At 34.4% G+C, this 24,279-nt stretch overlaps 5 protein-coding genes and 1 non-coding gene across 6 annotated transcripts; 3 read left to right on the top strand and 3 right to left on the bottom strand.

The window, feature by feature from the left end:
* Positions 1 to 184: 184 nt before the first annotated feature.
* LOC105952743 (nudix hydrolase 15, mitochondrial) lies at positions 185 to 1,512 on the bottom strand. The gene is made up of 4 exons (XM_088824868.1): positions 1,149 to 1,512; positions 904 to 1,046; positions 680 to 799; positions 185 to 571 (listed from the first exon to the last, which is right to left on the bottom strand). Exons 1-4 carry the CDS (start codon positions 1,429 to 1,431, stop codon positions 338 to 340), a joined length of 780 nt encoding a protein of 259 aa, XP_088680994.1. The 5' UTR covers positions 1,432 to 1,512; the 3' UTR covers positions 185 to 337.
* Positions 1,513 to 3,578: 2,066 nt separating this feature from the next.
* TRNAI-AAU (transfer RNA isoleucine (anticodon AAU)) lies at positions 3,579 to 3,652 on the top strand. The gene has a single exon. It is a non-coding gene; the product is annotated as a tRNA-Ile (tRNA).
* A 479-nt stretch (positions 3,653 to 4,131) lies between these two features.
* LOC105952810 (uncharacterized) lies at positions 4,132 to 6,367 on the bottom strand. The gene is made up of 5 exons (XM_012976389.2): positions 5,535 to 6,367; positions 5,335 to 5,411; positions 5,181 to 5,217; positions 4,982 to 5,084; positions 4,132 to 4,844 (listed from the first exon to the last, which is right to left on the bottom strand). The coding sequence occupies exons 1-5, from the start codon at positions 5,821 to 5,823 to the stop codon at positions 4,268 to 4,270; spliced, it is 1,083 nt and encodes a 360-aa protein (XP_012831843.2). The 5' UTR covers positions 5,824 to 6,367; the 3' UTR covers positions 4,132 to 4,267.
* Positions 6,368 to 12,513: 6,146 nt separating this feature from the next.
* On the top strand, positions 12,514 to 16,520 carry LOC105953121 (ARM repeat superfamily protein). The gene is made up of 3 exons (XM_012976751.2): positions 12,514 to 12,856; positions 13,508 to 15,932; positions 16,029 to 16,520. Exons 2-3 carry the CDS (start codon positions 13,513 to 13,515, stop codon positions 16,231 to 16,233), a joined length of 2,625 nt encoding a protein of 874 aa, XP_012832205.2. The 5' UTR covers positions 12,514 to 12,856; positions 13,508 to 13,512; the 3' UTR covers positions 16,234 to 16,520.
* Positions 16,521 to 16,577: 57 nt separating this feature from the next.
* LOC105953123 (xylan O-acetyltransferase 1) lies at positions 16,578 to 19,261 on the bottom strand. The gene is made up of 5 exons (XM_012976752.2): positions 18,711 to 19,261; positions 18,444 to 18,615; positions 17,362 to 17,561; positions 17,148 to 17,294; positions 16,578 to 17,048 (listed from the first exon to the last, which is right to left on the bottom strand). Exons 1-5 carry the CDS (start codon positions 19,109 to 19,111, stop codon positions 16,691 to 16,693), a joined length of 1,278 nt encoding a protein of 425 aa, XP_012832206.2. The 5' UTR covers positions 19,112 to 19,261; the 3' UTR covers positions 16,578 to 16,690.
* Positions 19,262 to 23,052: 3,791 nt separating this feature from the next.
* LOC105952746 (DELLA protein RGL3) lies at positions 23,053 to 24,077 on the top strand. Its single transcript, XM_088823867.1, has 2 exons — positions 23,053 to 23,847; positions 24,003 to 24,077. Exons 1-2 carry the CDS (start codon positions 23,053 to 23,055, stop codon positions 24,075 to 24,077), a joined length of 870 nt encoding a protein of 289 aa, XP_088679993.1.
* The last annotated feature ends 202 nt before the right edge of the window (positions 24,078 to 24,279 follow it).

Below are 24,279 nucleotides of genomic sequence, written 5' to 3'. Positions count from 1 at the left end.
GTGGAATTTGAATTTTGTTGCTGTCACACAGGCCGAACATTTTGATAAACTCGTATGTCGGAGATAAACATATAACCTTGAAAATATTTCCTTGTGCTTCTGCGTATGAATAATTGAAAACATTGTATGCCTAAGTCCTAACTATTAGTTAGGTTTCGGTTTTCTTTTCTTATAGATGTAGACCTAACTGTTAGTTAGGTTTCGATTTTCTGGCAACATATTCATGAACTAGGATACCTCTCCAAGCGAAAATACTCTGTTGTGGAAATAATGGCACATAAATACGTTGAACCATTAGGACAGGTTTCCAATTGAAGTCCTTATTGTATTGTCGATTTTACATATTTTCATGTAAATCGGGAGGAATTAAAGTCAACTGTAACTGGCTGAAGTCGTGGAGATTTAGGTTGAAAGATGGAGGTCTTTGATAGATGATGGAGGCTGCTTGGATCAGAATGCTAGCAGTTAGTCCCCCTACGACGAAATTGCCTTGTTCTGTTTCCAATTCGAATATGTGGCACGCGTACTTTTTACCTTGCCATTCGTTCTCAACACACTTGTGTCGACTCTCCTACAAATATTATATCTATGTTACAAGGCACATATATATAAATTTCATATATATATATATATATATATATATATATATATATATATATATATATATGTTAAAAAAAACCTGGAGGAACATCTCCAAGGGGGCATCAAATATAGCATCAACTTCATCTGGATTAAGGGCAGGCTTGAAATCCTGTATCCTGGATAATAGTCCTACAACCGGCACCACCCTCAGTAAATTCTGCATTTATTTCCACCCATTTTTTTTTTTTTACAATTAAAATTTAAATGATGTATTTAACATGTTAAAAAAATAACCTATTAAAAATACATGAACATGTATACCGAAGAAATAAAAGGGTCTAAACTGGCAACGACCCGGACAAGACCCGGATCAAGTCCAATTTCCTCCATTGCTTCTCTTAGAGCAGTTGCTGAGTCATCAACGTCGCCTTCGTCCATCTTTCCACCTGGCAATGCCACATCTCCTAACACATTTATATTTGAAAAAAAAAAAATCGATGAAGCCTTTGAGTTCTTTCGAATATTAGCATCCGTTTTTTTAATATGGAATGAATGAATGAAAAAACCTGGATGAGAAGATAGATTCATGGATCTTCTTGTAAGAATTACGCGAAGTTCGCCGTTCGTCCCACTAAAAATGCATATCAAGACCGCAGCTCTTTTCTTTCTTGATAAAACAGTAGTCATGTTTTTTGCCATGCAATTAACTAATTGTTCATCACCATTTTTGTTATCCAGAACTTTGTCCTTCAGATCATGTAGCAGTTCTTCATACTCACTTTCACAGTTATTCATACTCTCTCTCTCTCTCTCTCTCTCTCTCTCTCTCTGCACACAAGTATATACCATATTTATATGCAATGTATGAAGCTAGCTTTTAATACTGTAGAATCAGTGTGAGTATAAGAATTATTGAGCCATATTTTTTTTTTGTCTGATGTGGCAAATAGTGGGTTGGGAATATTATACTAGTCCAAACTTTAATGGAATATTATAAATATTTTTGAAAATTTTTATTTCTAAAAATAAATTAGGAAAATTGATGCCAATCTATGAACATTGAACACCACCAAGCATATCGGATCTTCTTAGCTTTAACCCCTTCAAATTTGTTTCTAAAGTTATCGATTCGACATTGATATATGACGTCATTTTCTACACTATATTCTAAAATAGAGGATTCGACTGGCCTTCCCGAAAGTTCATCCGTAAGAATATGATCGTATATTTAATCGATGGGCCAATTTTCTCAAAGTTAAAAAGAATCTAAGAAATTATCAACAATGTACTATTAGTTTAATCCACTAACTAGGTCATCCTTGCGAAAATTTATACATTATACGTTGTTTACGACTTTAATATACATGTGTCTTATATATAGACTATAGATATAGAAGAAGTATGTCAACTAGGGGTGAGCAAGTCGGACCCATCAACCCGCTACACCCGTCAAACCCGTGAAAAACCGCCCCGTTGGAACCGGACGGATAAATCCATCCATAGGATTGGGTCCTAAAATGGTGAAGAACCGTGGGTTTGGGTCTTAGACGGGTTCAATTTTTTTTAATACCCGTGAAACCCGTCCCGCCCCGCCATACAAAACTACATCGTTTTGCTTACATTATATAGTATAATAAATTAATAATATTAATGAATAAATAAAGTATCTCTAGTGTATCAAATACATAAATCAGCTAAACTATAATTGTGGAAGTAATAGTTATAAAGATTATGAAAACCTCTAAGAAAATGTAGGAAAAAAAAGCATATATATACAACGTTCAACACACAGGAGGAGAAAAAAAAGGAAGAAAGTAGTGTTGAATGGAGCTGAACGGCGTTGGTTATGTTTAAAAATGCTATATTTATTTCATTTAAATTTTGTCTTTTAAGTTATGAATTAGTTATTTTTATAGTTTTATATTAATTTTTATTTACTCTTGACATTTACATTATTTATGTTTGGTTTCAATTTAAAATTTTAAGTTATTCATTTTAGTTTCTAATTATTCTCCCGTAAAACTTATAAATTTTATATATATAAAAAAATAGTTTAGACGATAACGGGTTTCAACCCGTGAAGGTTGGGTCCTACTACAAACCCTTTATGGACCCGCCTATCGTAAACCCGTTAAAAATCCACAAATTTGGTTCTTCAAAATCAAGAACCGTCGTTTGACGGGACGAGGGCGGGTTTTAATAGAACCCGCGGGTTGATGGCCCACGCACACCCCTAACGTCAACGTTTAAGGGAACGGTGCACGACTTGGGCTTAGGTTTGTTAAACTCTCTAAACAAGTTGGCTTTAGGTCTAAATTAGGGTATTAGAACAATAAATACTACCTATACTTAGCCCCAATTCACATTTATGTTAAAACCAATAATGATTCCATAATTGTTAGATAAATTAAATGCACAGCAGAAAAAAAAAATGCACAGCAAGATATATAATATCAAAATTAGATATTAAAAAAATATTTAAATGCATAATATATTGTTCTTTTTTTTTTTTTTTTTTTTTGGTAATGTTATTGCATGAGATAAAAGAAGGAAGTCAGGAACACAACTCGGGCACGTCTGTGATTTTTTCTTCCGCTAATTTCTTATTTTGTTTATTAATTTATTTTTTATCGTTACTTTTATTTGTTCGTTCTAGTGCTAGAAAAAAGTATCTAAGGTCTCAATCGAGATAATATACTTGCTATCGAAAATGCTGAACTAGAGATTCTTGGACCATAAAAGATACATCTTATCCAAAATTCTATTTCCATCCCATAGTTTTATTAGCGAATTTTAAATGATTGTCGAAAAAAATATATTTTATAAACATTTTCCGTTATGATTTTCTTTAAATATACACAGTTGGTTTTTGTTTGTTTGATCCTTGGCACTTTGAGTAATTTTGGTTCATTTTCATGTGTAAATGAAAAGGAAATTGTTTATTGTAATTAATGAAAATACTATATATAATATAAATTAGCTAATACAGCACAACAGGCCCATTAGCTCAGTTGGTTAGAGCGTCGTGCTAATAACGCGAAGGTCGCAGGTTCGAGACCTGCATGGGCCATTTTTCAAGTTTTTTGTGTTTTTTTTCTATATTTTTGGTTTTAAATTATTTTCATACAAAATGGCTAATGATTTTAGATTTTTAATTGATCTGTGAGCTAAAACGCAGATGCTGGATCACACAAACCCTAACAAAAACTTCTTTTTTCTATTACTTTTGGTTTATATATATATATACTCCATTTCCTTAAACATATACACAACAAACTTTTTCACGGTTCCCCAGAGATACCAAGGATAAGCTTACGAACATAAAATATGTAATATGTAATACATGAAATAAAGCATTACTATTTACTATATATTACTAACATACACCTAACTAGTTATATATATTGTTATTTCCAGTAAGCTAAGGAAGCAATTATATATCAAAATCACATTTGCTCTAAATATAACATCCCATTAAAGCATGCAGCAGCAGCAGCAGCCATTAATTAGATCTCGCAGCAAAATATAAGAGACAGAGAGAGAGAGAGATTAAAAACAACGACGATGTTTCGTTTATTACCATAACAATATAATCTTCTTCATGCTACAAGAAAATTTAAAAATCAGAAACAATAATGCATGTAACAGAAACAAGTACCTCAAGCTCTCACTTAGAATTTATAATTCATAGAGTCAGATCAAGAGTACTCGCCCCTCTCGCATTTTCGTTACCAACGACAACACTAACAACATCTTCTTTCGCCTTCTTGTTATAAATCTTGTTCGTCGACGCACTCGTGTAAAGCGACAACCCTAATTCTTCATCTCCATCTTCGTCGTTTCTTGATTCCACCGCAAGAGATAGATTCAAATCCACTTCGAAATCGGAGGTTTTTCTTTTCAATCCAGTCTCTCTCATAATTTGGCTAACGATAATCGGGGGATTGATATTCATACTAGGGTTTTGTGTAGATTGACCTAACAAGGGTTCTTGCTTATATAGTGATCGGTATTCGTCTTGTTTCGGAACTCCTTCGTTGTTGGATCGCCAGGTGGATCTTTCGAAGAATGGGGAAGTTTTCGAGAAAAGATCGAGATTACTATTATACTTATAGTAGTGGCTGTCCAAATTATTATTATTAGTACCATAAAACCCTGGTTTTATTGTCTTGTTGTTGCTTATGTTCTGACCAATCGATGAATTCTGCATCGTCCATTTTCCATGGCGATTCCAAGATGCTGCATCTCCGTTCCTCGGGAAACTGATCGGGATTCAGAACGAAAAAAAATATCTCAGATGACACACAACACTAATGAATGAACCCTAATATATAAAGAAATGATTTTTTTTTAATTATTTTTTCATTCGGATTTAATTTATGATGGGGTCGAAAAATACCTGATATTAGAGTTTTGATTAAAGGTTGGAAGAAGAGGGAGCTGGCTTAGATTGTATATGTTTCGATCTACACCTTCCATGAAAAACCTTTGATCTTTCATTCCTGTATGGGTAATTAATGAAGAATTAGTTACATAATTAGTGAGGAAAATAATTAATTAATTAATTAAACTCAAGATCAATTGCTATATATATGTACCTTGGTTGGATTCATCAATCCTCTTGCTCCTGTACATCTGTAGAACCACAACCAAATTCATATATAAATGATATCGAATCATTTCGATCAATCGAGAAATTAAAAAAAAACCTAGATTTCAATTTTAATCATAATCAATTAATTAAATAATTACCTGCAAATGGCTCTTGACATGAGAAATATTTAGTCCTTTGATCCCCATAAATTGAAGCACTAATTTTGGTGTTGCTCCTGCATCAAAAAAAAAAAAAAAAAAAGAAAAACCAACACAAGTTAACTATTTGAAATTAAATTAAAAGATCTTGAAAATTAAATGAAATAAATTAAAAGATCTTGAAATTAAATAAGACTGACTCTCTTGTCCACCGAGTCTTTCGACAGCGTGCATAAAACGGAGATGAAGATCGGGGGTCCACCTAAGCCTAGGCATCTTAGATCGAACATAAGGCCGTACAGACGGCTTATTCTTCTCGCTCTCTTCCACCGTACTATTGCTTGAGCTTCCTCCATTATCTAATTTCACCGTGCAGCTTCCTTCTTCTTCGCTGACCTCATCGTCGTCATCATCGTCGTCGTCGTTTATTACCTCAAAAGGGCTTGTCTTAAAACACTCCTCCTTTTCGCCAATATTCCGTCCTCCCATTATACGGATGACAAAGTAAATAAACAAAAGTGGGATGCACACTTATATACAGAGCTCTACAATAATACTTTGAGATCAAACTAGCTAGGGTTTTCTTGTAAGAAGCTAGATCGAGATCGATCAATCGACGAACGGATCACCTATATCTATCTAGCTACTCTACCTCTTCGTCTATACTATACTATATATATATATATATATATTATATATATGGAGTCTCGCACATAATTAGCGAATCCGATCGTTGTTAACGAAGCATGAAAACTCCATTAACTGCATCCTTGAGACTGATAATCTGCAATTCTACATCAAGAAATGAAGAGAATAAAACCCTAAAATATGAGACGAATATATGAAACTCTCTCTCTCTCTCTCTCTCTCTCTCTCTCTCTCTCTCTCTCTCTCTCTCTCTCTCTCTCTCTCTCTCTCTCTCTCTCTCTCTCTCTCTCTCTCTCTCTCTCTCTCTCTCTCTCTCTCTCTCTCTCTCTCCCTCTCTCTCTAACTATCTATAATATATGCATTGAAAATCATTAAAAGGCATCTCATTAATATAAAAAACATATATATATATATATATATATATATATATATATATATATATATATATATATATATATATGTATGCGTGTATGTATGTATATGCATGATGTTGATATGTAGGGAAGAAATTACACTCATGTGAAGCCAGTTCACACTGTCCACCTTCTAAGAAAAAAAGCATTTTTTTTCCACGGACTTGGGTTTTTCATTTATTTATTTATTTATTTATTTATTATAATGTAAAATAAAATACAACCCAAGGTGCAGTTTTTGCAGAGTCCAAAATATTGAAATTTGTAGACTAGTTCAACCTTATTCAAATTAAATATTAAATGGGGAAAATTTGAAGTAAGTTCAAAGTAAAACTTTAGCAATTGTTGTCTCTTTGTTACTTGGAGTAACAATTCTTGGGACCCCACCTATTTTTTTTCGTCGATGCAATTTAATTAATTTTTTTTAATATCCCATCAATATCAAGAGAGATTCTAATATTTTCAAACCACGACTTATAAAAAAATTGTCTCCTCAATTTTGCCTGCTCTTTGACATTTTTGCAGCTTTTGAAACTTCTTGTTTTTCCCCTCTTTATTTTATTTTAATTTGACTAATATAATCTCTAATTTTTCACTAATTTATTCTTTCTTAAATCCATTTTGATGGAACTATTAATTTATAAAAGGGTTACAGTTGCAAACAAAAAATATGTATATGTGTATATGTATTAATCTACTTATAAAATTCAACATATTAAAAAAAAAAAAATATATATATATATATATATATATATATATATATATATATATATATATATATATATATATATATATGCTGTTTGAGATAATAAATGCATGACTTCCCAAATTACTGGTATTTTTTCTGAAATCTCAAGTCATAAGTCCACATTGGTCTTCATACTGAACAAATAATAAATTTAAGAAATAAAAAAAAAAAGAAAAAAAGAAAGAATTAAAATGCATATTGTTTGCAGCTGCCTCTAGCTACGTCGGGAATCACGGGGTTTGTTCTTAAGCTGGAATTGGGACCTACCCAAATTTAATAAAATTATTTTGTGGGTGAGATTATTAATTGTAAAATTTGTACACTTTATTTCATTCAACGGGGTGCAAATTAAAAAAAATATATATATATATATATATATATATATATATATATATATTAATAATAATTACTAATATGTTTCTACTTTAAAGAAATGGATATATATGAAGAGGAAGTGGATCTTTATCTCACGGGTTTCTTGAGTACCCCTATTGCAGGCAACTCAACTCAACTACTGGTTCTATTTCATTATTAATCATAATTAATAATACAAATGTATACATACATATATAGATGTATCTATATAAAAATCCTTATACTATATAATATTATATTAATGAATTCAGAAAGGAAGTGACCCTTGTCTGAAAAAACAAATAATTGAAAAGGGTAAATTATCGCAATTGTAAGTGCATGCATATATGTCCAAACTGTGAAGTCAACTCTCGGATCCAAACAGGACTCTTGTGTGTGTGTGTGTTGTGCATTGATTTTGGTGACTTATTAGGAATATGAATATGTGTGTGTGTCTCCCCTATTAATCCGGATCTAGCATCATTTCAGAATTAGTATGTCTGTCGTCTTATGATTCCCCCCCTCATTTTTTTTTATTCTTTTTAATTACTTAATGCATATATATATGCATATGTATATCATCATTTCCCAATTCGATTCCAAATTCCAACAACATGCATTATTATTAATAATGCATGCCCATGCATGGATATAACATGGATGCATGCATGCTGCATATACATACGCTGTATATATATATATTCAACGAGCTAGCGCTTCAAAACTGCTCCAGCGCTTATTGGTATGAATATATATATATATATGTATATATTCCACCATCTTACGTCGACATTTTATTTTATATTTTATATTATATATATATATAAATAATAAAAATAAAAAGAAGGAATAATTGTACGCAGATTTGAATTTGGTGACATATATATAGTGACATGTATGTGTGTGGAATATATTAGCTAGACCCCACATGCATGTATATGCCATTAATTTATTAATTTCGTGTTAACCTACCAAATTATGAAATCGCAAGATGGAGTATATTATGATTTTCATTTCATTTTTTTTTTTAACAATTGTTTATTTTGTAGCCTTTTAGTGTATGATAAATATAGATAACCAAAATAATTGCTAGGGTAAAAACGAATTGGCATGATAATGACCGTTAATTATTAGCTTCATTTAAATATTAATATTTTAGTAACAATGTATAGTTATTGAAAAATACAAGAGTTATTATTATATTGATATTATATAAAAAAAACACCAAAAATATGATTATTGGGAATGAATAATTGTAGATATACATAACTATGGGCAGTCAACGTGCATGGCCATGAATTCACACTCTCGTACAATGATATCTCAACCTCTTTCTTTTTTTTATATATATATATTTTTGCAATTTAATAATTATATTTGATTTCTTCAACGTTTTTCACCTCAAACTTTTCCTTATTTTGTATTTATTATATGTGACATTTTATTTATTTATTAATATTGTCTTTGTTTACAAAATTTGATGCATTTTCCCTCCGAGTCGACTCACTAGCTAAGCTAAGCTAAGCTAGCAGTCAAAACTTGGGAAACCCTATCTTCTAGAGATAATAAAACTGGTCTCTTTGCCCAATTTATCTGTGCACGAGACAATATTAATATATAATTAATTAATTACTTGGCCACATATATATAAGTTAAATCAATAATTAATATATTTAATTTGTCCTTTTTAACTGTGGGCCGCATAATTTGCTGATTTCTGCTCAGTTTATTTTATTGGTCGCCTATTTAATTAGTTGTTTCTTTATTTTCCCAATCTATCGATTCTATATATATATATTGCTGTGAACAAAAATAACTAATTAATTTTATGTGTTACGTTTTTAATTTTGTGATTATGTCTTTTAATTAATTATAATTAAAGACATTTTTGTGTACATTTGGCTGACTCTTTTAAATAAAATTGATTTCAAGCGTCTTTATCGATCTCGTATCATAATAATAGTACTACTTGATTAGTCTTGTGGATAATACCTACAATTACATAACGTCAAAGCTATACATTTCTCTAACAGAATAACTTATCAAATGCATTATTCAATTAGAGTTTCTAATAATGTTTCAGGAGTAATTGTAATTAACTATACAACAAGGACCTTAAAATTATTTTAATGTACATCGCAGTGTAGTGGTAATATTCCCACAAACATTAGATTATTTTTTTAAGGCGGCGGTTATATGCAAGCCCATTTTTTTATTAGTTGAAGACCTTCAAAATAAAAATACTAATTTACCCTTAATGAAATTTAAAATCAAATAAAAAAACACAAAACATTAAAAAATAAAAAAAAAATCATTTCCTTTGTGCAAGACCAAATAAAATACATAAATCCAGAAACCCATGTTCCTTATTTCACGACTTAAAACTCTCCTTCTCCTTCTTCTTCACAAACCCACAAAGAAATCTTACACACCAAAATTATCAAATACATACCAAACATTCACGATGGAACCAGAAAACAATGATATGGTGGTTTACGAGGGTGAAGAACACAATGAAATATGTTTTAACCCTTTATTTTTGCTTTTGGGTCGTTTTTTTTGTTGGAAAAAAAATTCGACGAAACAAAAAATCGGTCTGCAAATACCGATTTTTGTTACTAAAGTCGGTAACCACATTCCGATTATTTTAATAAAAATCGGTACTTAAAAACCGATTTTTGTAGTAAAAATCGGCATGACAACACCGATTTGTTTTTGTATTATCGGTATTGTCATGCCGACTTGTACTACAAAAATCGGTTTTTAAATACCGATTTTATTATCTGTGTTTTTTTAAGACCGTTTTCTTATACTTTCGTGCATCAACCTAGGGGATTGATGGAGGATTATTCAAATGAATTATCTAACGAATATATATTTGAGATACGGAAAGCTCTACTCGATTGGGTTAAAGGAGTGGTAGACGCCACCGAATGGTGATAAACATTTTTGTTTCAAATATTTAAAAAATATCAATTAACCAAATATATAATGTATTATTTAAAAATAAATTCAAAAAATATTGGTATTCAAAAATCGATTTTGTACTCAATAATCGACATTAGAACGCCGATTTTGACTTGTAAAGTCGACGTTGTGTCGCGATTTGGTTAACAAAAATCGGTATTATGACGCTGATTTTCATGTACAAAATCAGTCTGGATAAACCGATTTCGGAAACCAACGAAAAAAAATAAAAAAAAACCAATTTCATTCTCAATTTTTTTTCCAAAATCGGTCAAATCATTGCAACCCAACAAGAAATAAGCATAGATTAATGTTCATTCATACATATTTATCAAGAATCGATGTTCGATTAATGTTTTCGAATTTACAAATAAAAAATTAGTAAAAAGGACATCGATGCTCGATTAATGTTTTTGAATTTACAAGCAAAAGTTTAGTAAAATGGACTTACTTATTGGTGGTGGTAATGCGGTGGGTGGGTCGCTGGTCATCGCCGTTGCGGTGAAAGTCTCGCTGGTTGGCAGTCGTGATATTTTTTTTTTTTTCTTTTGATTTTTGGTCTTGAACAAATTAAAAATAAGATTTATTTGTATTTGAGTATTATTTGTGGATAAGGGTATATTTGTCATCTTTGGTCTTGATGTAATAAAATTAGATTAATTTACGAGCTTGAACTAATAAACTGCTTTATGTGGTTTTGAACTAATAAAAAAATGGGCTTGCATATAACCGCGGTCTTTTTTAATTATATGCTTAAAATAATCAATTTGCTGTACGGAAAGGGATAATATGCTCACATAATTGTATTATTTCATCTTAGCTTCAGAATTTGGACCACCTTAAAATATATGTCAAATGGACCCGAGAGGGATCCATTTGTACAGTTTTCTTGCTGTTACTGGGCCCATTGCAATTTAATTTAATTGTAACATTTTTATCATTCACATGTCTCTTTCCAAAGACTCGCCTAATTAACTTACAAATATGCTAATCTTGTCATAATAAAAAAAAAATAAAAAATAATGAAATCAACTTGCACTAATGACAATGTCCAAATTGTTTTACTTATAGAACCTGATTTCTCACTTTCACATTGACAATTATTTATTATGTGAATTAACATAAGCTAACAAGCATGCATATATGTATATCAGTATTATATATGTATACATGGGCGGATCCAGGGTAATTTGTCTGGGGACGAGAGTTAGAAAATAAATTAGGGAGCGAATATACTACATAAAAGAAAATCAATTAAAAGTAGGCAAAAATAAATAAAATTAAAGCTACTCGAGCTCGTCTCGGTTACAGCTCGTTCGATTTCAATCGATTTTATCATTTTACGATTATTTTCGATCATAATTACATTGATTATAACATGCTTACTAGAGTCAACTAACTTTCCTAGGCTGGACTTGGTCTTAATTGAACCTAGGCCTGATTACTAAACAGTCTATAAACCAAAAGGTCAAAAACTCTTCTTCACCAACTCACCATTTAATATTTAATCTTCATAAAATAGTCAACAAAGAGAAGGAAAATTCGAAGGTCAAACAAAATTAATTAGTAAATCAATTGTGAATATTAAAACATTATATGTATTATAATATAAGATGTAATAAATCCTAGAGAGGACGAAGTTGTCCAACATTATTTATGTATATATGATCAAACTTGGTCTATAATTGCATGTGAATTAATATACTAACCATCTTTGAAGAAAAAGTCATAACACTACATATTAGGTAAATATATTTAATTAATTAATTAATTAATTAATTAATTAATTAAATAAATATTATTTTATATTTGATTATAATGACAATTTTTTTTCATTAATTTGGGCCGCCAATTTATAAGCCTAATTGGAAGACAAGAAATTTATCCGAAAAGGGTTATAAAGAAATGTTGTTGGGCTTAGCCCAATTAGATTCGCACAATCGAGCACACGTGCGGAATTTTTACGTTGTTGGGCTAGCCCAATAAGCTTCGCACAGTCCAGCACACGTGCGAAATTTTTGAAAAAAGCAGATATTAGGGTTTCCGAATAGGGCAGCTCGGGCAGCCTGAAGCGCTTGCCCGTTATTTTTTATTCAGTATTAAGCTACCCCTCAAACTCCTCCCTCCCGCTTCTTCTCTCTCATTCGAAATCCATTTCTTTCTCTCTCTATCTGTTCTCTCACTTGCATATTTCCACACACCAAATTTCAGCATACGAAATTCTGTATTTATTTATATATAAGGTATAAGTATATACGAAGGAAACAGTCGATTATTTGGTGGAAGTGCTCACCTGAACGAGCGTTGGAAGATAGAGAGAGAAAGGTGAAATAGAAAACCCTAGTTGCTTCTTCTGGAATCGAAGTCCTTTTAGGTTTTCTCTCTGATTGAGGTAAATTTTTCTGTGCATCGTGTTTATTAACTGTAGATCTACTAGTATTTAAATTGATTTCGTTAGACGTTGGTCTAGATATCGTGCTTTTGATTTCGGAATTAATTTGTTCAATTGCTGCTGTTTAATTTTGATTGGTACAGTGTGTCAATGATTTTTGAAGTTGTTTAGTGAAATTTATTTTTCTGTAGATATGCATCAATGATGTTTGGATTTGTTTATTGAAATTTTTTTCTGTAGATATGCTTATGGATGCTTCAAATTTGAAACCCAGGCTTTAAGCTCTACTCATGGTTAAGAACTTTAGTGTTTATGATTCGGAATTCTCTTATTAACTTTTGTTGATGTTGAGAAGAGGTGGTTATCTGTTGATCGATGCAATTTCGTTTTTTATGTGTGGTTTTATTGATTCGTGAGTGTTCTTTAAATGTAACCAATTAAAGGATTGGGGTTTATTTCATATTTTGTCTTGGAGTTCATCAGTTTATTGGGATGATTTTTCTCTGATTAACATTTTACACACACTGTTTTTGACATTTTCTTCAGCAGATTATTCAGGGTTTTATATTCTCGATTGTGCACCTTGGTATTAATTTTGCATGTGGTAATAATTGTGTAGAGTCTGATTTCCTTAATGACTCTTTTGTACAGGAGAAATGGCATTGGAGATTACCCAGTATCTGTTATCCGCTCAATCACCAGATGCGAAAGTTCGAAATGATGCAGAGACAGCTCTTGGTCAGTTCCAGAACCAAAACTTACCGGGATTTCTGCTATCATTATCTTTTGAACTCTCAAATGAAGGCAAACCTACCGAGTCCCGTACGCTTGCTGGTCTTATTCTTAAGAACACTCTGGATGCCAAAGAAGCTGCACGAAAAGACGTGCTTGTCCAACAATGGATTGCAATTGACGTGCCTTTTAAGTCCCAGGTTAAGAATTCTCTTTTGAACACCCTTGGGTCTTCTATTCGGGAAGCGAGCCATACTGCTTCCCAGGTCGTTGCCAAGATAGCTTCTATTGAAGTTCCAAGAAAAGAATGGCCAGAACTTGTCGGCTTATTGCTTGCCAATATGACTAAGCCAGATAGCCCTGCATCACTGAAACAGGCTACCCTGGAATCACTTGGTTATGTATGCGAAGAGATTTCTCACGAGGATCTTGTGCAAGATGAAGTGAATGCTGTTCTCACAGCTGTTGTTCAAGGAATGAATGCGGCTGAGCAAAACTCTGAAGTCCGGCTTGCTGCAACTAGGGCTTTATATAATGCCCTAGATTTTGCACGGACCAACTTTGAAAATGAGATGGAGAGGAACTATATAATGAAGGTGACATGTGATGCTGCCCTGGCGAAAGAGACAGAGATCAGGCAGGCTGCATTTGAGTGTCTTGTTTCGATTGCATCGACATACTATGAGATACTTGAACCTTATATGCAGAGGATCTTTGAGCTTACATCTAGTGCAGTCAAGGGAGATGAGGAAACTGTTGCCCTTCAAGCTATGGAGTTTTGGAGTTCTATCTGTGACGAAGAATTGGAAATTCAAGACTATGAGGTTCCAGAGAACGGCGATTCGAGCGCTCCACACTCTCACTTCATTCAGAAAGCTCTTCCTACACTAGTGCCTATGCTGATAGAAACTCTTCTCAAACAGGATGAAGACCAGGACCAGGAGGATGGAATTTGGAACCTGGCTATGGCTGGTGGCACATGTCTTTGTCTTGTTGCTAGGACAGTTGGGGATGCTGTTGTCCCTCTTGTAATGCCTTTTGTGGAAGCCAACATATGTAAGCCTGACTGGCGATCTCGTGAGGCAGCCACGTATGCATTTGGTTCAATCCTCGAGGGTCCAAGCATTGAGAAGCTATCACCCATGGTAAATGCTGGCTTAGAATTTCTTCTCAACGCAATGAAAGATGAAAATACCCATGTGAAAGACACGACAGCATGGACCCTTAGTCGCATATTTGAGATAATGCACTCGCCGGCTACTGGATTTTCTGTTATTACACCAGCTAACCTCGAACGGATTTTGGGTGTCTTGCTGGAGAGTTTAAAAGACACACCACATGTGGCTGATAAGGTTTGTGGAGCTCTCTATCTTCTTGCTCAGGGATATGAGGATTCTGGACCGATTTCATCGTTGCTTACACCTTACCTTCCAAATATATTGAGCAGTTTGATCGCCACAGCTGAACGTACAGATGGCAATGACTCTAAACTCAAAACCAATTCATACGAAACCATGAACGAGTTTATTAGGAGTTCGAATCTTTCAGAGACTTCTCAGATAATTGCCAAACTGCTCCCTGCTATCATGTCCAAGTTGGAACAGACTTTCAGTATTCATATCTCTTCATCCGAAGACAGGGAAAAACAAGGGGATTTGCAAGCCTCTCTCTGTGGTGTGATTCAAGTCATCATTCAAAAACTGAGCAGTGTCGACGAAACCAAGCCCATAATACTGCAGGCGGCTGACCAGATTATGCTGCTTTTCCTCAACGTGTTTGCTTGCCGTAGCTCTACTGTTCACCAAGAGGCTATGCTTGCTATTGGTGCACTAGCCTACGCCACTGGGCCTGACTTTGCTAAGTACATGCAAGAATTCTACAAATATTTAGAAATGGGTTTGCAGAACTTTGAGGAATACGAAGTTTGCGCTATATCAGTCGGAGTTGTTGGTGATATTTGCCGTGCATTGGACGACAAAATCTTGCCGTATTGCGATAGGATCATGGCACTTCTCCTCAAGGATTTATCAAGCGGTGAACTGCATCGGTCGGTCAAACCTCCAATGTTCTCCTGCTTTGGAGACATTGCTCTTGCAATCGGGGAGCACTTTGAAAATTACATTAGTTACGCTTTGCCGATGCTGCAAAGCGCATCGGAAGTGTGTGCTCAGATGGACAATGCCGACGAGGAGATGATGGACTATGGCAACCTGCTCAGGCGAAGTATTTTCGAGGCCTACTCTGGAATTCTTCAAGGGTTCAAGGCTGCCAAGACTGAATTGATGTTACCCCACGCCCCTCATCTCATGCAATTCATTGGATTGGTTGCTAAAGACACGAACAGGTATCTATTTCGAAACAATTTTTTTTTTGTACTTCCAATTTTTTTGTTCTCATATTTTAAACAGAAGAAATTGTGGTATTGTTCTTCTCTGTTCAGGGATGAGAGTGTAACGAAGGCGATGGTGGCAGTTTTGGGTGACGTGGCAGATGCTCTCAGTGCAAACATTAAGGTGATATTCAAAGATTGTGCATTTTGCAACGAGTTGTTAGGTGAGTGCCTTCAATCGGATGACCAGCAGCTGAAGGAAACTGCTGCATGGACACAGGGGATGATTGGGCAAGCATTTTCTATTTGTGGCTGAGCATTCTCTCTCTCTCTCTGTTCATGGTTTTTGTCCTTGTTACTTTTTGTTTTGGTAAAGTCAGTAGTAGCAGTCTTTAAGGTTCCTATAAAGATCTTGGTTCGTTGAGTCATCGTATGCACAAGTCCTGTGTTATGCAGATTTAATAGACAGAAATGATGAAAATACTTTTCATTGATCTGCTAATTATGACAAGTTTTGCTTCTCGTGTATGCGTTCGGTTGGTCACCATGTTTCAGTGGCCTGTTTTTGTTCGTATTTTTTCATAAAAGGGTTATTTTGGTCTATATTATATTCGAAGCTATTGATTCGTATTTCCTACTCTGTTTCCCTAACTTCGTATATTTCACTTCCCTAACTAGCATTTATTGTGATGTTTTGCTATGTCAAAAAATTATGTATGACAAAGAAAATATTCAATTCCTTTTCCTAAAAAAAAAAAGAATTATTTTATTTGCTACGAAGAAGAAGACAATGAAATGATATGGGCGTAGAGCAACTCGTTCCAGGTATCAGGCACACCAGGTAGGCACCAGTGCAGACAATCTGCATATGTAGCTGGATCAGCTTTCTGTTCTGGTGTCAAAAGTTTGCCTTGTCGAATTGTGTAAACCGATGTATGACCGTCTTTTCTGTACTCAGACAGGGTGGTGATATCTACCAATCCCACAGCGACACCTGTTGTCTTTATCACGTTCTTTGTAATTTCAAGAAGCCGTCGATCAGTTCCCATATCCAACGGTGTTGATGTGTTTGAGATCGGATCAGTTTCACCGGCACATGCGGCTCCCTCAGGCTTGTTCCAGTTCGAGCTCCTACATTTATATATATATATTGTTTCGTCATGGATTATTATTTACATATTATTATAAGTTGCGAGTTTGAGAAAAATAAGGGAAATAATATTAGCGTACTCCTGATGAACTGGAGACATGGTGATGAAGAAGGCTGATGTACGGCTGTGATTGATGTTGTGCTTTAGCCAATTTGCCCATGTTGTCAAAACTCTTTCGTATGCAATGGGGCGTTCGATTTCATCGTATTCGGGTGATCCTGACCGTCTGATCACATTGAATTCAGACCCATTGGTATACAAAGATGCAATAATAGTAAATGCAAAAGACTTACAAGACTTTAATGTTGCGACCGTTCATCCACCATATGTAGGAGTTGAAGACGAGGAAATCGGCATCCTTCCAATGGATTCCGTGCTTTGAAATCGAGTCGGGGTTTATTATTCGCTGGGAAATGCTGTGGTTTCTTGGATCATCTGAGTTGGACTCTACCAGAAATGGTGCCCAGTAGAACTCTACTGTTGCATTGTATTCCTGCACATATTAAATTGGATGAGCTAATTAATTAGTTGGTAAAAAAATGAATTTGATGAAATAAACGGGTAAAGATTTAAAATGACTATAAAATAAAATTGAATTTTTTTGTTGAGATTTAAAATTGAATTAAAATCTCCCCAGAATCATCTGAAAATGAAAAAATAATAATAAATAGAAAAGAAATAAAAAAATCATGTAACTTGTGATTTATTTTTGAACACGATCTAAGCTTGATTTCAAATTTATTGATTAATTTAAAATTAGCACTTGGAGGACAAAATTGGATGGAGCATTAAATGTGCAATTGATTAATTTAAAATTAGCACTTGGAGGACAAAATTGGATGGAGCATTAAATGTTGCACAGGCCACGATAACATAGTCTGATATTATATTAAGGATAAATTACGGTCACCCAGGTCACCCTTTAGCTATGGTCAAATTATGTAAAAACTCCCTTTTTATTTGGATAATTAAAGCCGTACCCCCAACTATATATTATTTTACAAAAATACTCATTCAGACGTAAATTCAAGAATGTTAAATCGGTAAAAAAACGAATCGAAATTTCGATACGCCAACATTTTTTACCTTTTACTGAACTGAATATACGATTTGGTTCGGTAAATAACCGAATTACACAAGTTTTATGTAAAAATATTTAAAAGGAGTGGTAGCTATAATTACCCAAATAAAATAGGTTTTTTTTCGTAATTTGACCATACAACACTCACGGCACAACATTCACGGCGTAATTTGCCCTTGTATTAATAATAAAAAATCAGGCACGGACACCTAATTTTGAGAGCCACAAATTAAAATGAATAGTAATAATTTTCGAAAGAAAAAAGAAAGAAGGAAAATGCAAGAAATAGAGAACCTGAACAGAGTAAACGGAGAGTGGGGCCCCCATCTTCCAAGTAGCCTTGCCGGGTTGAACCGCGGTCTGGAGCAAGCAAATCAACGACTCCCATTGATTCCGGTTCACCGAGTCACCGACAAACAACATCTTCTTCCCCCTCAACTTCTCCAATAATTTTCTTGCTTCAAACCTAAATTAACAACATTCATCGATCATTATTACTAAATTATGAAACAGACAGACAATTATGAGTACTGTAATAATAATAATAATTGAAATGCTTACGTGGGCAAAGAGCAGTGATTTGGCTGCCATCTCCAGTTCTGGTAAAGTGTGTCTTCTCTGCCATTTTTGATACATGTCACCTGAGCTGTGAGGAAAGTGCATTCTTCTTCTTTGTATAAAGGCCGGGTGACGTTATCAAATACCCATTTTCCTTGTGACAAATCACAGGCCGCCAATTCATTCTTTGGATGTTGACTTTGACTTTCAAGAATGGTGGTACTTTGGTTTTCTTGATCAGTTTGGAGCTGGAGAGGAGGCCATCTGATCAAATTGATTTTGGTGATCAAAGTTATATCTTTCAACACCAAAACACCAAAAATAGAGATTGCAATTAGTGTGATGGTCAACGGTGAAGTTGGTGTACATTTTCTGTTTTTGTTATTTTCTTTCTTGTGCTTCATCGAGGAGCTAGGAGATTATTATTAATTTTTTTTTTTTTTTTTTTTTTTTTTTTTTTTTTTTTTTTTTAAGTTTGGAGTGAGATTTTGAGAAGGAAGAAGAAGATAGATGACACTTATTAATTAGATCAATGACGAGGTACTTTATTAATTAATTGTTAGTTCCTTAATCATAATTAGATCTAGTATCAATTTAAGATGTTGTATTAATATTTGGATAAATTCCACTTTCCCCCCTCCTACTCTCGATTGTATCGATTTGCCCCCTGCACTTGAAAACTTATCTCAATTTGGTCTTCGCTGTTAGTTGTCAGACATTTGACTTTAGCACTGTTTGATCTAAGCTCTGAAATTACAAAAACACTACCTCTCACATTTAAATAATTATTAAAATAATAATAATAATAATAATAATAATAATAATAATAATAATAATAATAAAATTCAAGACAACTAGAAATCATAGTCCACGACGCCAGCCACAATTTTTTTTTTTTTTTTTAATAATTATTTAAATTGGGAGTGACGACATTTTTGTAATTTTCAGACTTAAATTAAATGGTGTTAGTCTAATGTCTGAAAACTAATGGCGATGGCCGCATTGAGACAATTTTTCAAATACAAGGGGTTAAATAATGCAATTGAGAGTATTAGGGGGTAAAGTGATATTGATCCAAAGTACAAGGGGGAAAGTGGAATTTACCCTTAATATTTAATAATGTTTCTCGGCAAGATCTAAATGGGCTAAATGTTGGGCCAAAGGCTATCAAAATAAACTTTGGTCCAACATTATTTTTTAGCCTCAGCTCGCTGATCCAAATTCCGAAAGGGGCAAAATTTTCAATGCACTCTCTTCTAATACGTTTCATATTTAATAATACATTTAATTTAAAATTCTGAAATTATAGTTCAAGTTGAATAATACTTTTTTTTTTTTTTGTAAGTTTTCTTAACTTTTCCAACAACAAACTCTCACAATTGAAACACCATTCCACTCAACAACCATTTCATTCTTCTTCCGACTTTCAATTCTCACTCCATATAAACTAAACCTTCCTTCACAACTTCTTTAGCTTCATCAACACTTGCTTCACTCAATTCCAATCCATCTAACCCTAATCCAAATTCAATCTCACCGCATTGCCTTATCTCCTCCCATTTTCGATCCCGCACGATCGAAGAAACCGAGGGCCCCACAAATAGACACTCTAAGGCCCTTCTTGCTTCTTCGAGATGCTTCGGAAAATCGAACTCCATTGACTCCAATAAAGCTTGGTAATGCGCAATATTTGCATCCAAGAATGTACTATAACTCATTAGTGTAGTAGTTTTGTCATTAGTGTAGTAGTTTTGTCGTAAAACACATCTCCATTGCCGTAAGTTATGATGCCCTTACTACTAGTACTTCCCCAACACGTGACTTGATGTAAGAAATTCTCGGCCACTCTTAGAAACTCGAAAACGTGTTTTTTCGACCTAACCCTCCCCATATGTGGGAGCGCCACGTGGCAGTTGAATACATACAAAGATTTTCTCCCATAATCTCCTTTCTCGATGTTATTCGTGAAAATTTCGAAATCTTGAAATCTCACTTCTTCGACTATCATGTTTAGGCCGTACGACCATGCATGGTCGCGTAGCCTCCTCTTTGTGTCCTCAAACCGAAAAGGGCTACTTTCGTCTTTTTCGTCGAACTTTATTGATGTTACTCTTACTTCTGTACGTCGATGTTTGATGGCTTCTATGAACGATGCCCATTGTACCCCTTCTCCAATGTCGAAATCGATTTAGTGAATGATTTCGGCGTCAATAGGCAAGGATTCCATGATGGCCGAATTGGCTACAAAATGAGCGAATTTCCCGTATGGGAATATTTGGTAGAATGCTTTGAAGGCCGGATAAAAATTCTTGAACGACTCTTCTTTAAGGTAGTTATGATTTGATTTCTTGTTAAGGTGTTCGAACATGTAATACAAGACGCGTTCGGTGGGCCCACCAAAGGGGTTCACTTTCTTGATTATGCTTCGACCGATTACTTCAGATAGGCCGGTAATTTCTTGATTACGATCCATTACTTCGGCATAGGCTACGATGAGATTGAGTAGAGAGAGGTGGTTGTCGACTTCCATGCCTTGAAACGGAAGAATTAGTGATGTATGCATGTTCATGCATGTTTCGCTTACCATGCCATGTGCATCGTGATCGATGAACATGCGGTCGAATTCATCGAGATCGAACGGAAAATCGTGTATTGGAGAATTGGCATGTGGCTCGTTGATTTGGAGAGGGAAGTGCTCTGTTGTTAAGTGAAACGAAGGACAAAATGAGCATTCGTCTATGGAAAATGGATTGACGTTTTCGAAACGTGGCATTGGGGGTCGGTAAATTTCGTAAAGGCTCATTTTTTCGGACAAAGTGTGAAAATTCGAACTTTTGATTTTCGAGATCGAATTTTGATGAGGCATTCATGTGTTGGGGACTATATATATAGAGAGATATATGAAAAGAGGCTGTTATAAATAATTAGCTAGCTAAGGCCTAATAGAAGCATCTATCTAACTTCTTGGCAGTTTGTCGAGAAATGTCGATTATTTAGGAAATTAGGGTAAGTATTTGAAGATTATTTTTCGATTATTTCAAATGGTTGATTATCGCACATTTCGTCATATGATTCAATTGTTCCAAAAAAGAAAAAAAATGGCGAAACCTCAGTAATTTCGTGTACCATGTTGAACATTGAAGTGGTAATTTCTCGTTACGAAGATATGAAAAACAACAGTCACTAGAAGACGTTATAGTTCACTTTCAACCTCAATTTCATGGAAAATGTTTTTTAATTTTTTTTATTTTTAAAATAATTAATTAGGTGAAGAAGAAGATAGGTAATAATACAGTGGACTTGATTCCATAAGGTGAGGAGATACTAATTTCTGGTTTTTTCAAGAAAGGAATCTAATAACCAACCATAACAACAGTCATTCAACCAATTTAAATAACAAACAAAAAATTGTTTTTTTCCGTAGAAATCGGATTAAAATACGATATATATTTCCCAATCCAAAGTAACATCTCATATATTTAATTGTTCCCACAAATTCATGCAAGCAAGTATATATACGGTTTGGAGTGTACGTAAACCTCGTAAAAAAATGTTATCAGTTAAACTCATCATCTGCTTGAATTTCATTTTGGTTGCGACTTGCCAAATGACTAAAACGCCCCCGTGACGTGTAACAGAACAACATGAAAGACAGTTGAATGCATTATGAATTATGATATCATGATTTAATATTGTTATTACATACTTATTTGTTTTACCTTAAAAACAACTATTTGGTATGACGACAACATGTCGAAAGGAATCAAGACTTAATCAGAAGTATGCGTCGCTTTCCGAAATAAGAGTTTATTATATCATTCACATAATAACAAGCAGATACTGATAAAATGCCGGCCTTACATTCCCCGGATTACGTATCGATTAATCAAAGTTTTTTATAACTTACCGGGATTAAAATAATTCTCTCGGAATTCTTGTCCGTACGTGTTTCTAACTATTAAGGTGGTTCGTTCACCATGATGACGACATATGATGGACACAAATGGACCGCTAATTTCAAGCCATCGATTAATTTTTATTAATACGAAAGTTACCTTCAAAGATATAGATAATAATTATTTAATTATTCGGCATTTAACGAACAAGAAGACGTCAAAAAGGAGAGAAGACTTCTCCGAGAACTTTACGAAGATTAATTTTTTTGTATAATATATGACCAATAGAGTAGTCCTTCCTTCTTTCGTCTCGAATTTATATTATTTTGTGTCAACATCTATTGTATGTATTGGCCAACTTTATATATATCTATATATATTTATATACATATAGTTGATTACTTACAGCTCAATAGTCTCTTCTTGCCTGCAGAAGAATCACCAAGAAGATGATGCAACCAGAGCTACTTCTGCCCTCGTGGCCAATCTTCGATTTTTGCGAGATTGATGGCTTTGATTTCTCTTCTTCATTCGCCTCCCTGGAAGAATATTCCTCCGAAATTTCCTCAAAGTCAAATCTCCGAAACACGTTCCAAGATGAGTTTTTTGATCTAGAAAATTTGGGTGATGAAATCCACATATGCTCGGCTATGGACGAAATCTGTGAGTGGATAAACGGAGACGAAACAGAAGGGAACTCTTCGTCTCCGATAACGATTGAAGAAGATGAATGGAGTCCTTCTTTTTGTCAAGAATCGAGCCGTGATTCGACACTGCTTCCTATTCATATTACAGACATGTCGTTGGTATTTCCGGGTGATGACGTGGCAGTGGACGATCATTTGAGCCTCCTTCATCTGTTGAGGGCTTACGGAGAAGCTGTAGAGAATGGGGAGAAGAAACTATCCGAGGTGATCGTAAAATCGATAAACAACAAAAGTAGTTCACAGGGGAACACCGTGGAACGCGTTGCGTACAATCTATTCCAGTCCGGAGAAAGCCAAGGAGAGTTCTTGAGAGAGGAGTCGATCAAGAATATCGAAGTGGCATTCAATGTGTTGTACCAAAGCCTCCCTAATGGGAGATTTGCTCATTTTGCAGCTAATTCGGCTATTCTTGAATCTATTCCGAAAGATGCAGTGGCGATACAAATAGTGGATTTCGATATGGGAGAAGGGATTCAATGGCCTCCATTGATCGAGGCTTTGAGTAAGGGGAAAGTGAAGTTGATGAAAATTACGTCGGTAAAATTAGAAGAGGAATCCGAATCCACCTCTTCTTGTTGGAGCTTCGAGGGTACGAAGAAACGGCTTTTAGCTCACGCACGGCAGTTTGGTGTGGCGTTGCAAATTGAAGAACGAAGAATCGAGGATTTTGCTAGTGAAATGATGGTCAAAAGTGGAGAGTGGGTGGTGTACAATTGCACGGTGGGGCTTCCACACATGGGAAGGAGAAGGTCAAGGAGGAGTGTTAATGAATTTCTTAAGGTAGCTAAAGAAATGTTAGCTAATTATGGAGGAATATTGAATATTGGAGATGGAGAAGAAGTAGGGGAGAGTTTGAACAATTTTGCTTCGTATTTTGCGAATCTTGTGAGGCATTACCAAGCCGTGTTTGAATCGTTGGAGGGGAATTTTCCGGTGTATCTCACAGAAGCAAGAACGGTTATGGAAAGG

The sequence above is a fragment of the Erythranthe guttata genome, chromosome 10 (genome assembly GCF_056151865.1).
Source record: "Erythranthe guttata isolate IM_541 chromosome 10, IM_541, whole genome shotgun sequence".
Classification (NCBI taxonomy): Eukaryota; Viridiplantae; Streptophyta; class Magnoliopsida; order Lamiales; family Phrymaceae; genus Erythranthe; species Erythranthe guttata.
Note: the sequence above shows the minus strand (reverse complement) of the source record. Positions and strands in the feature narration are given on the sequence as shown.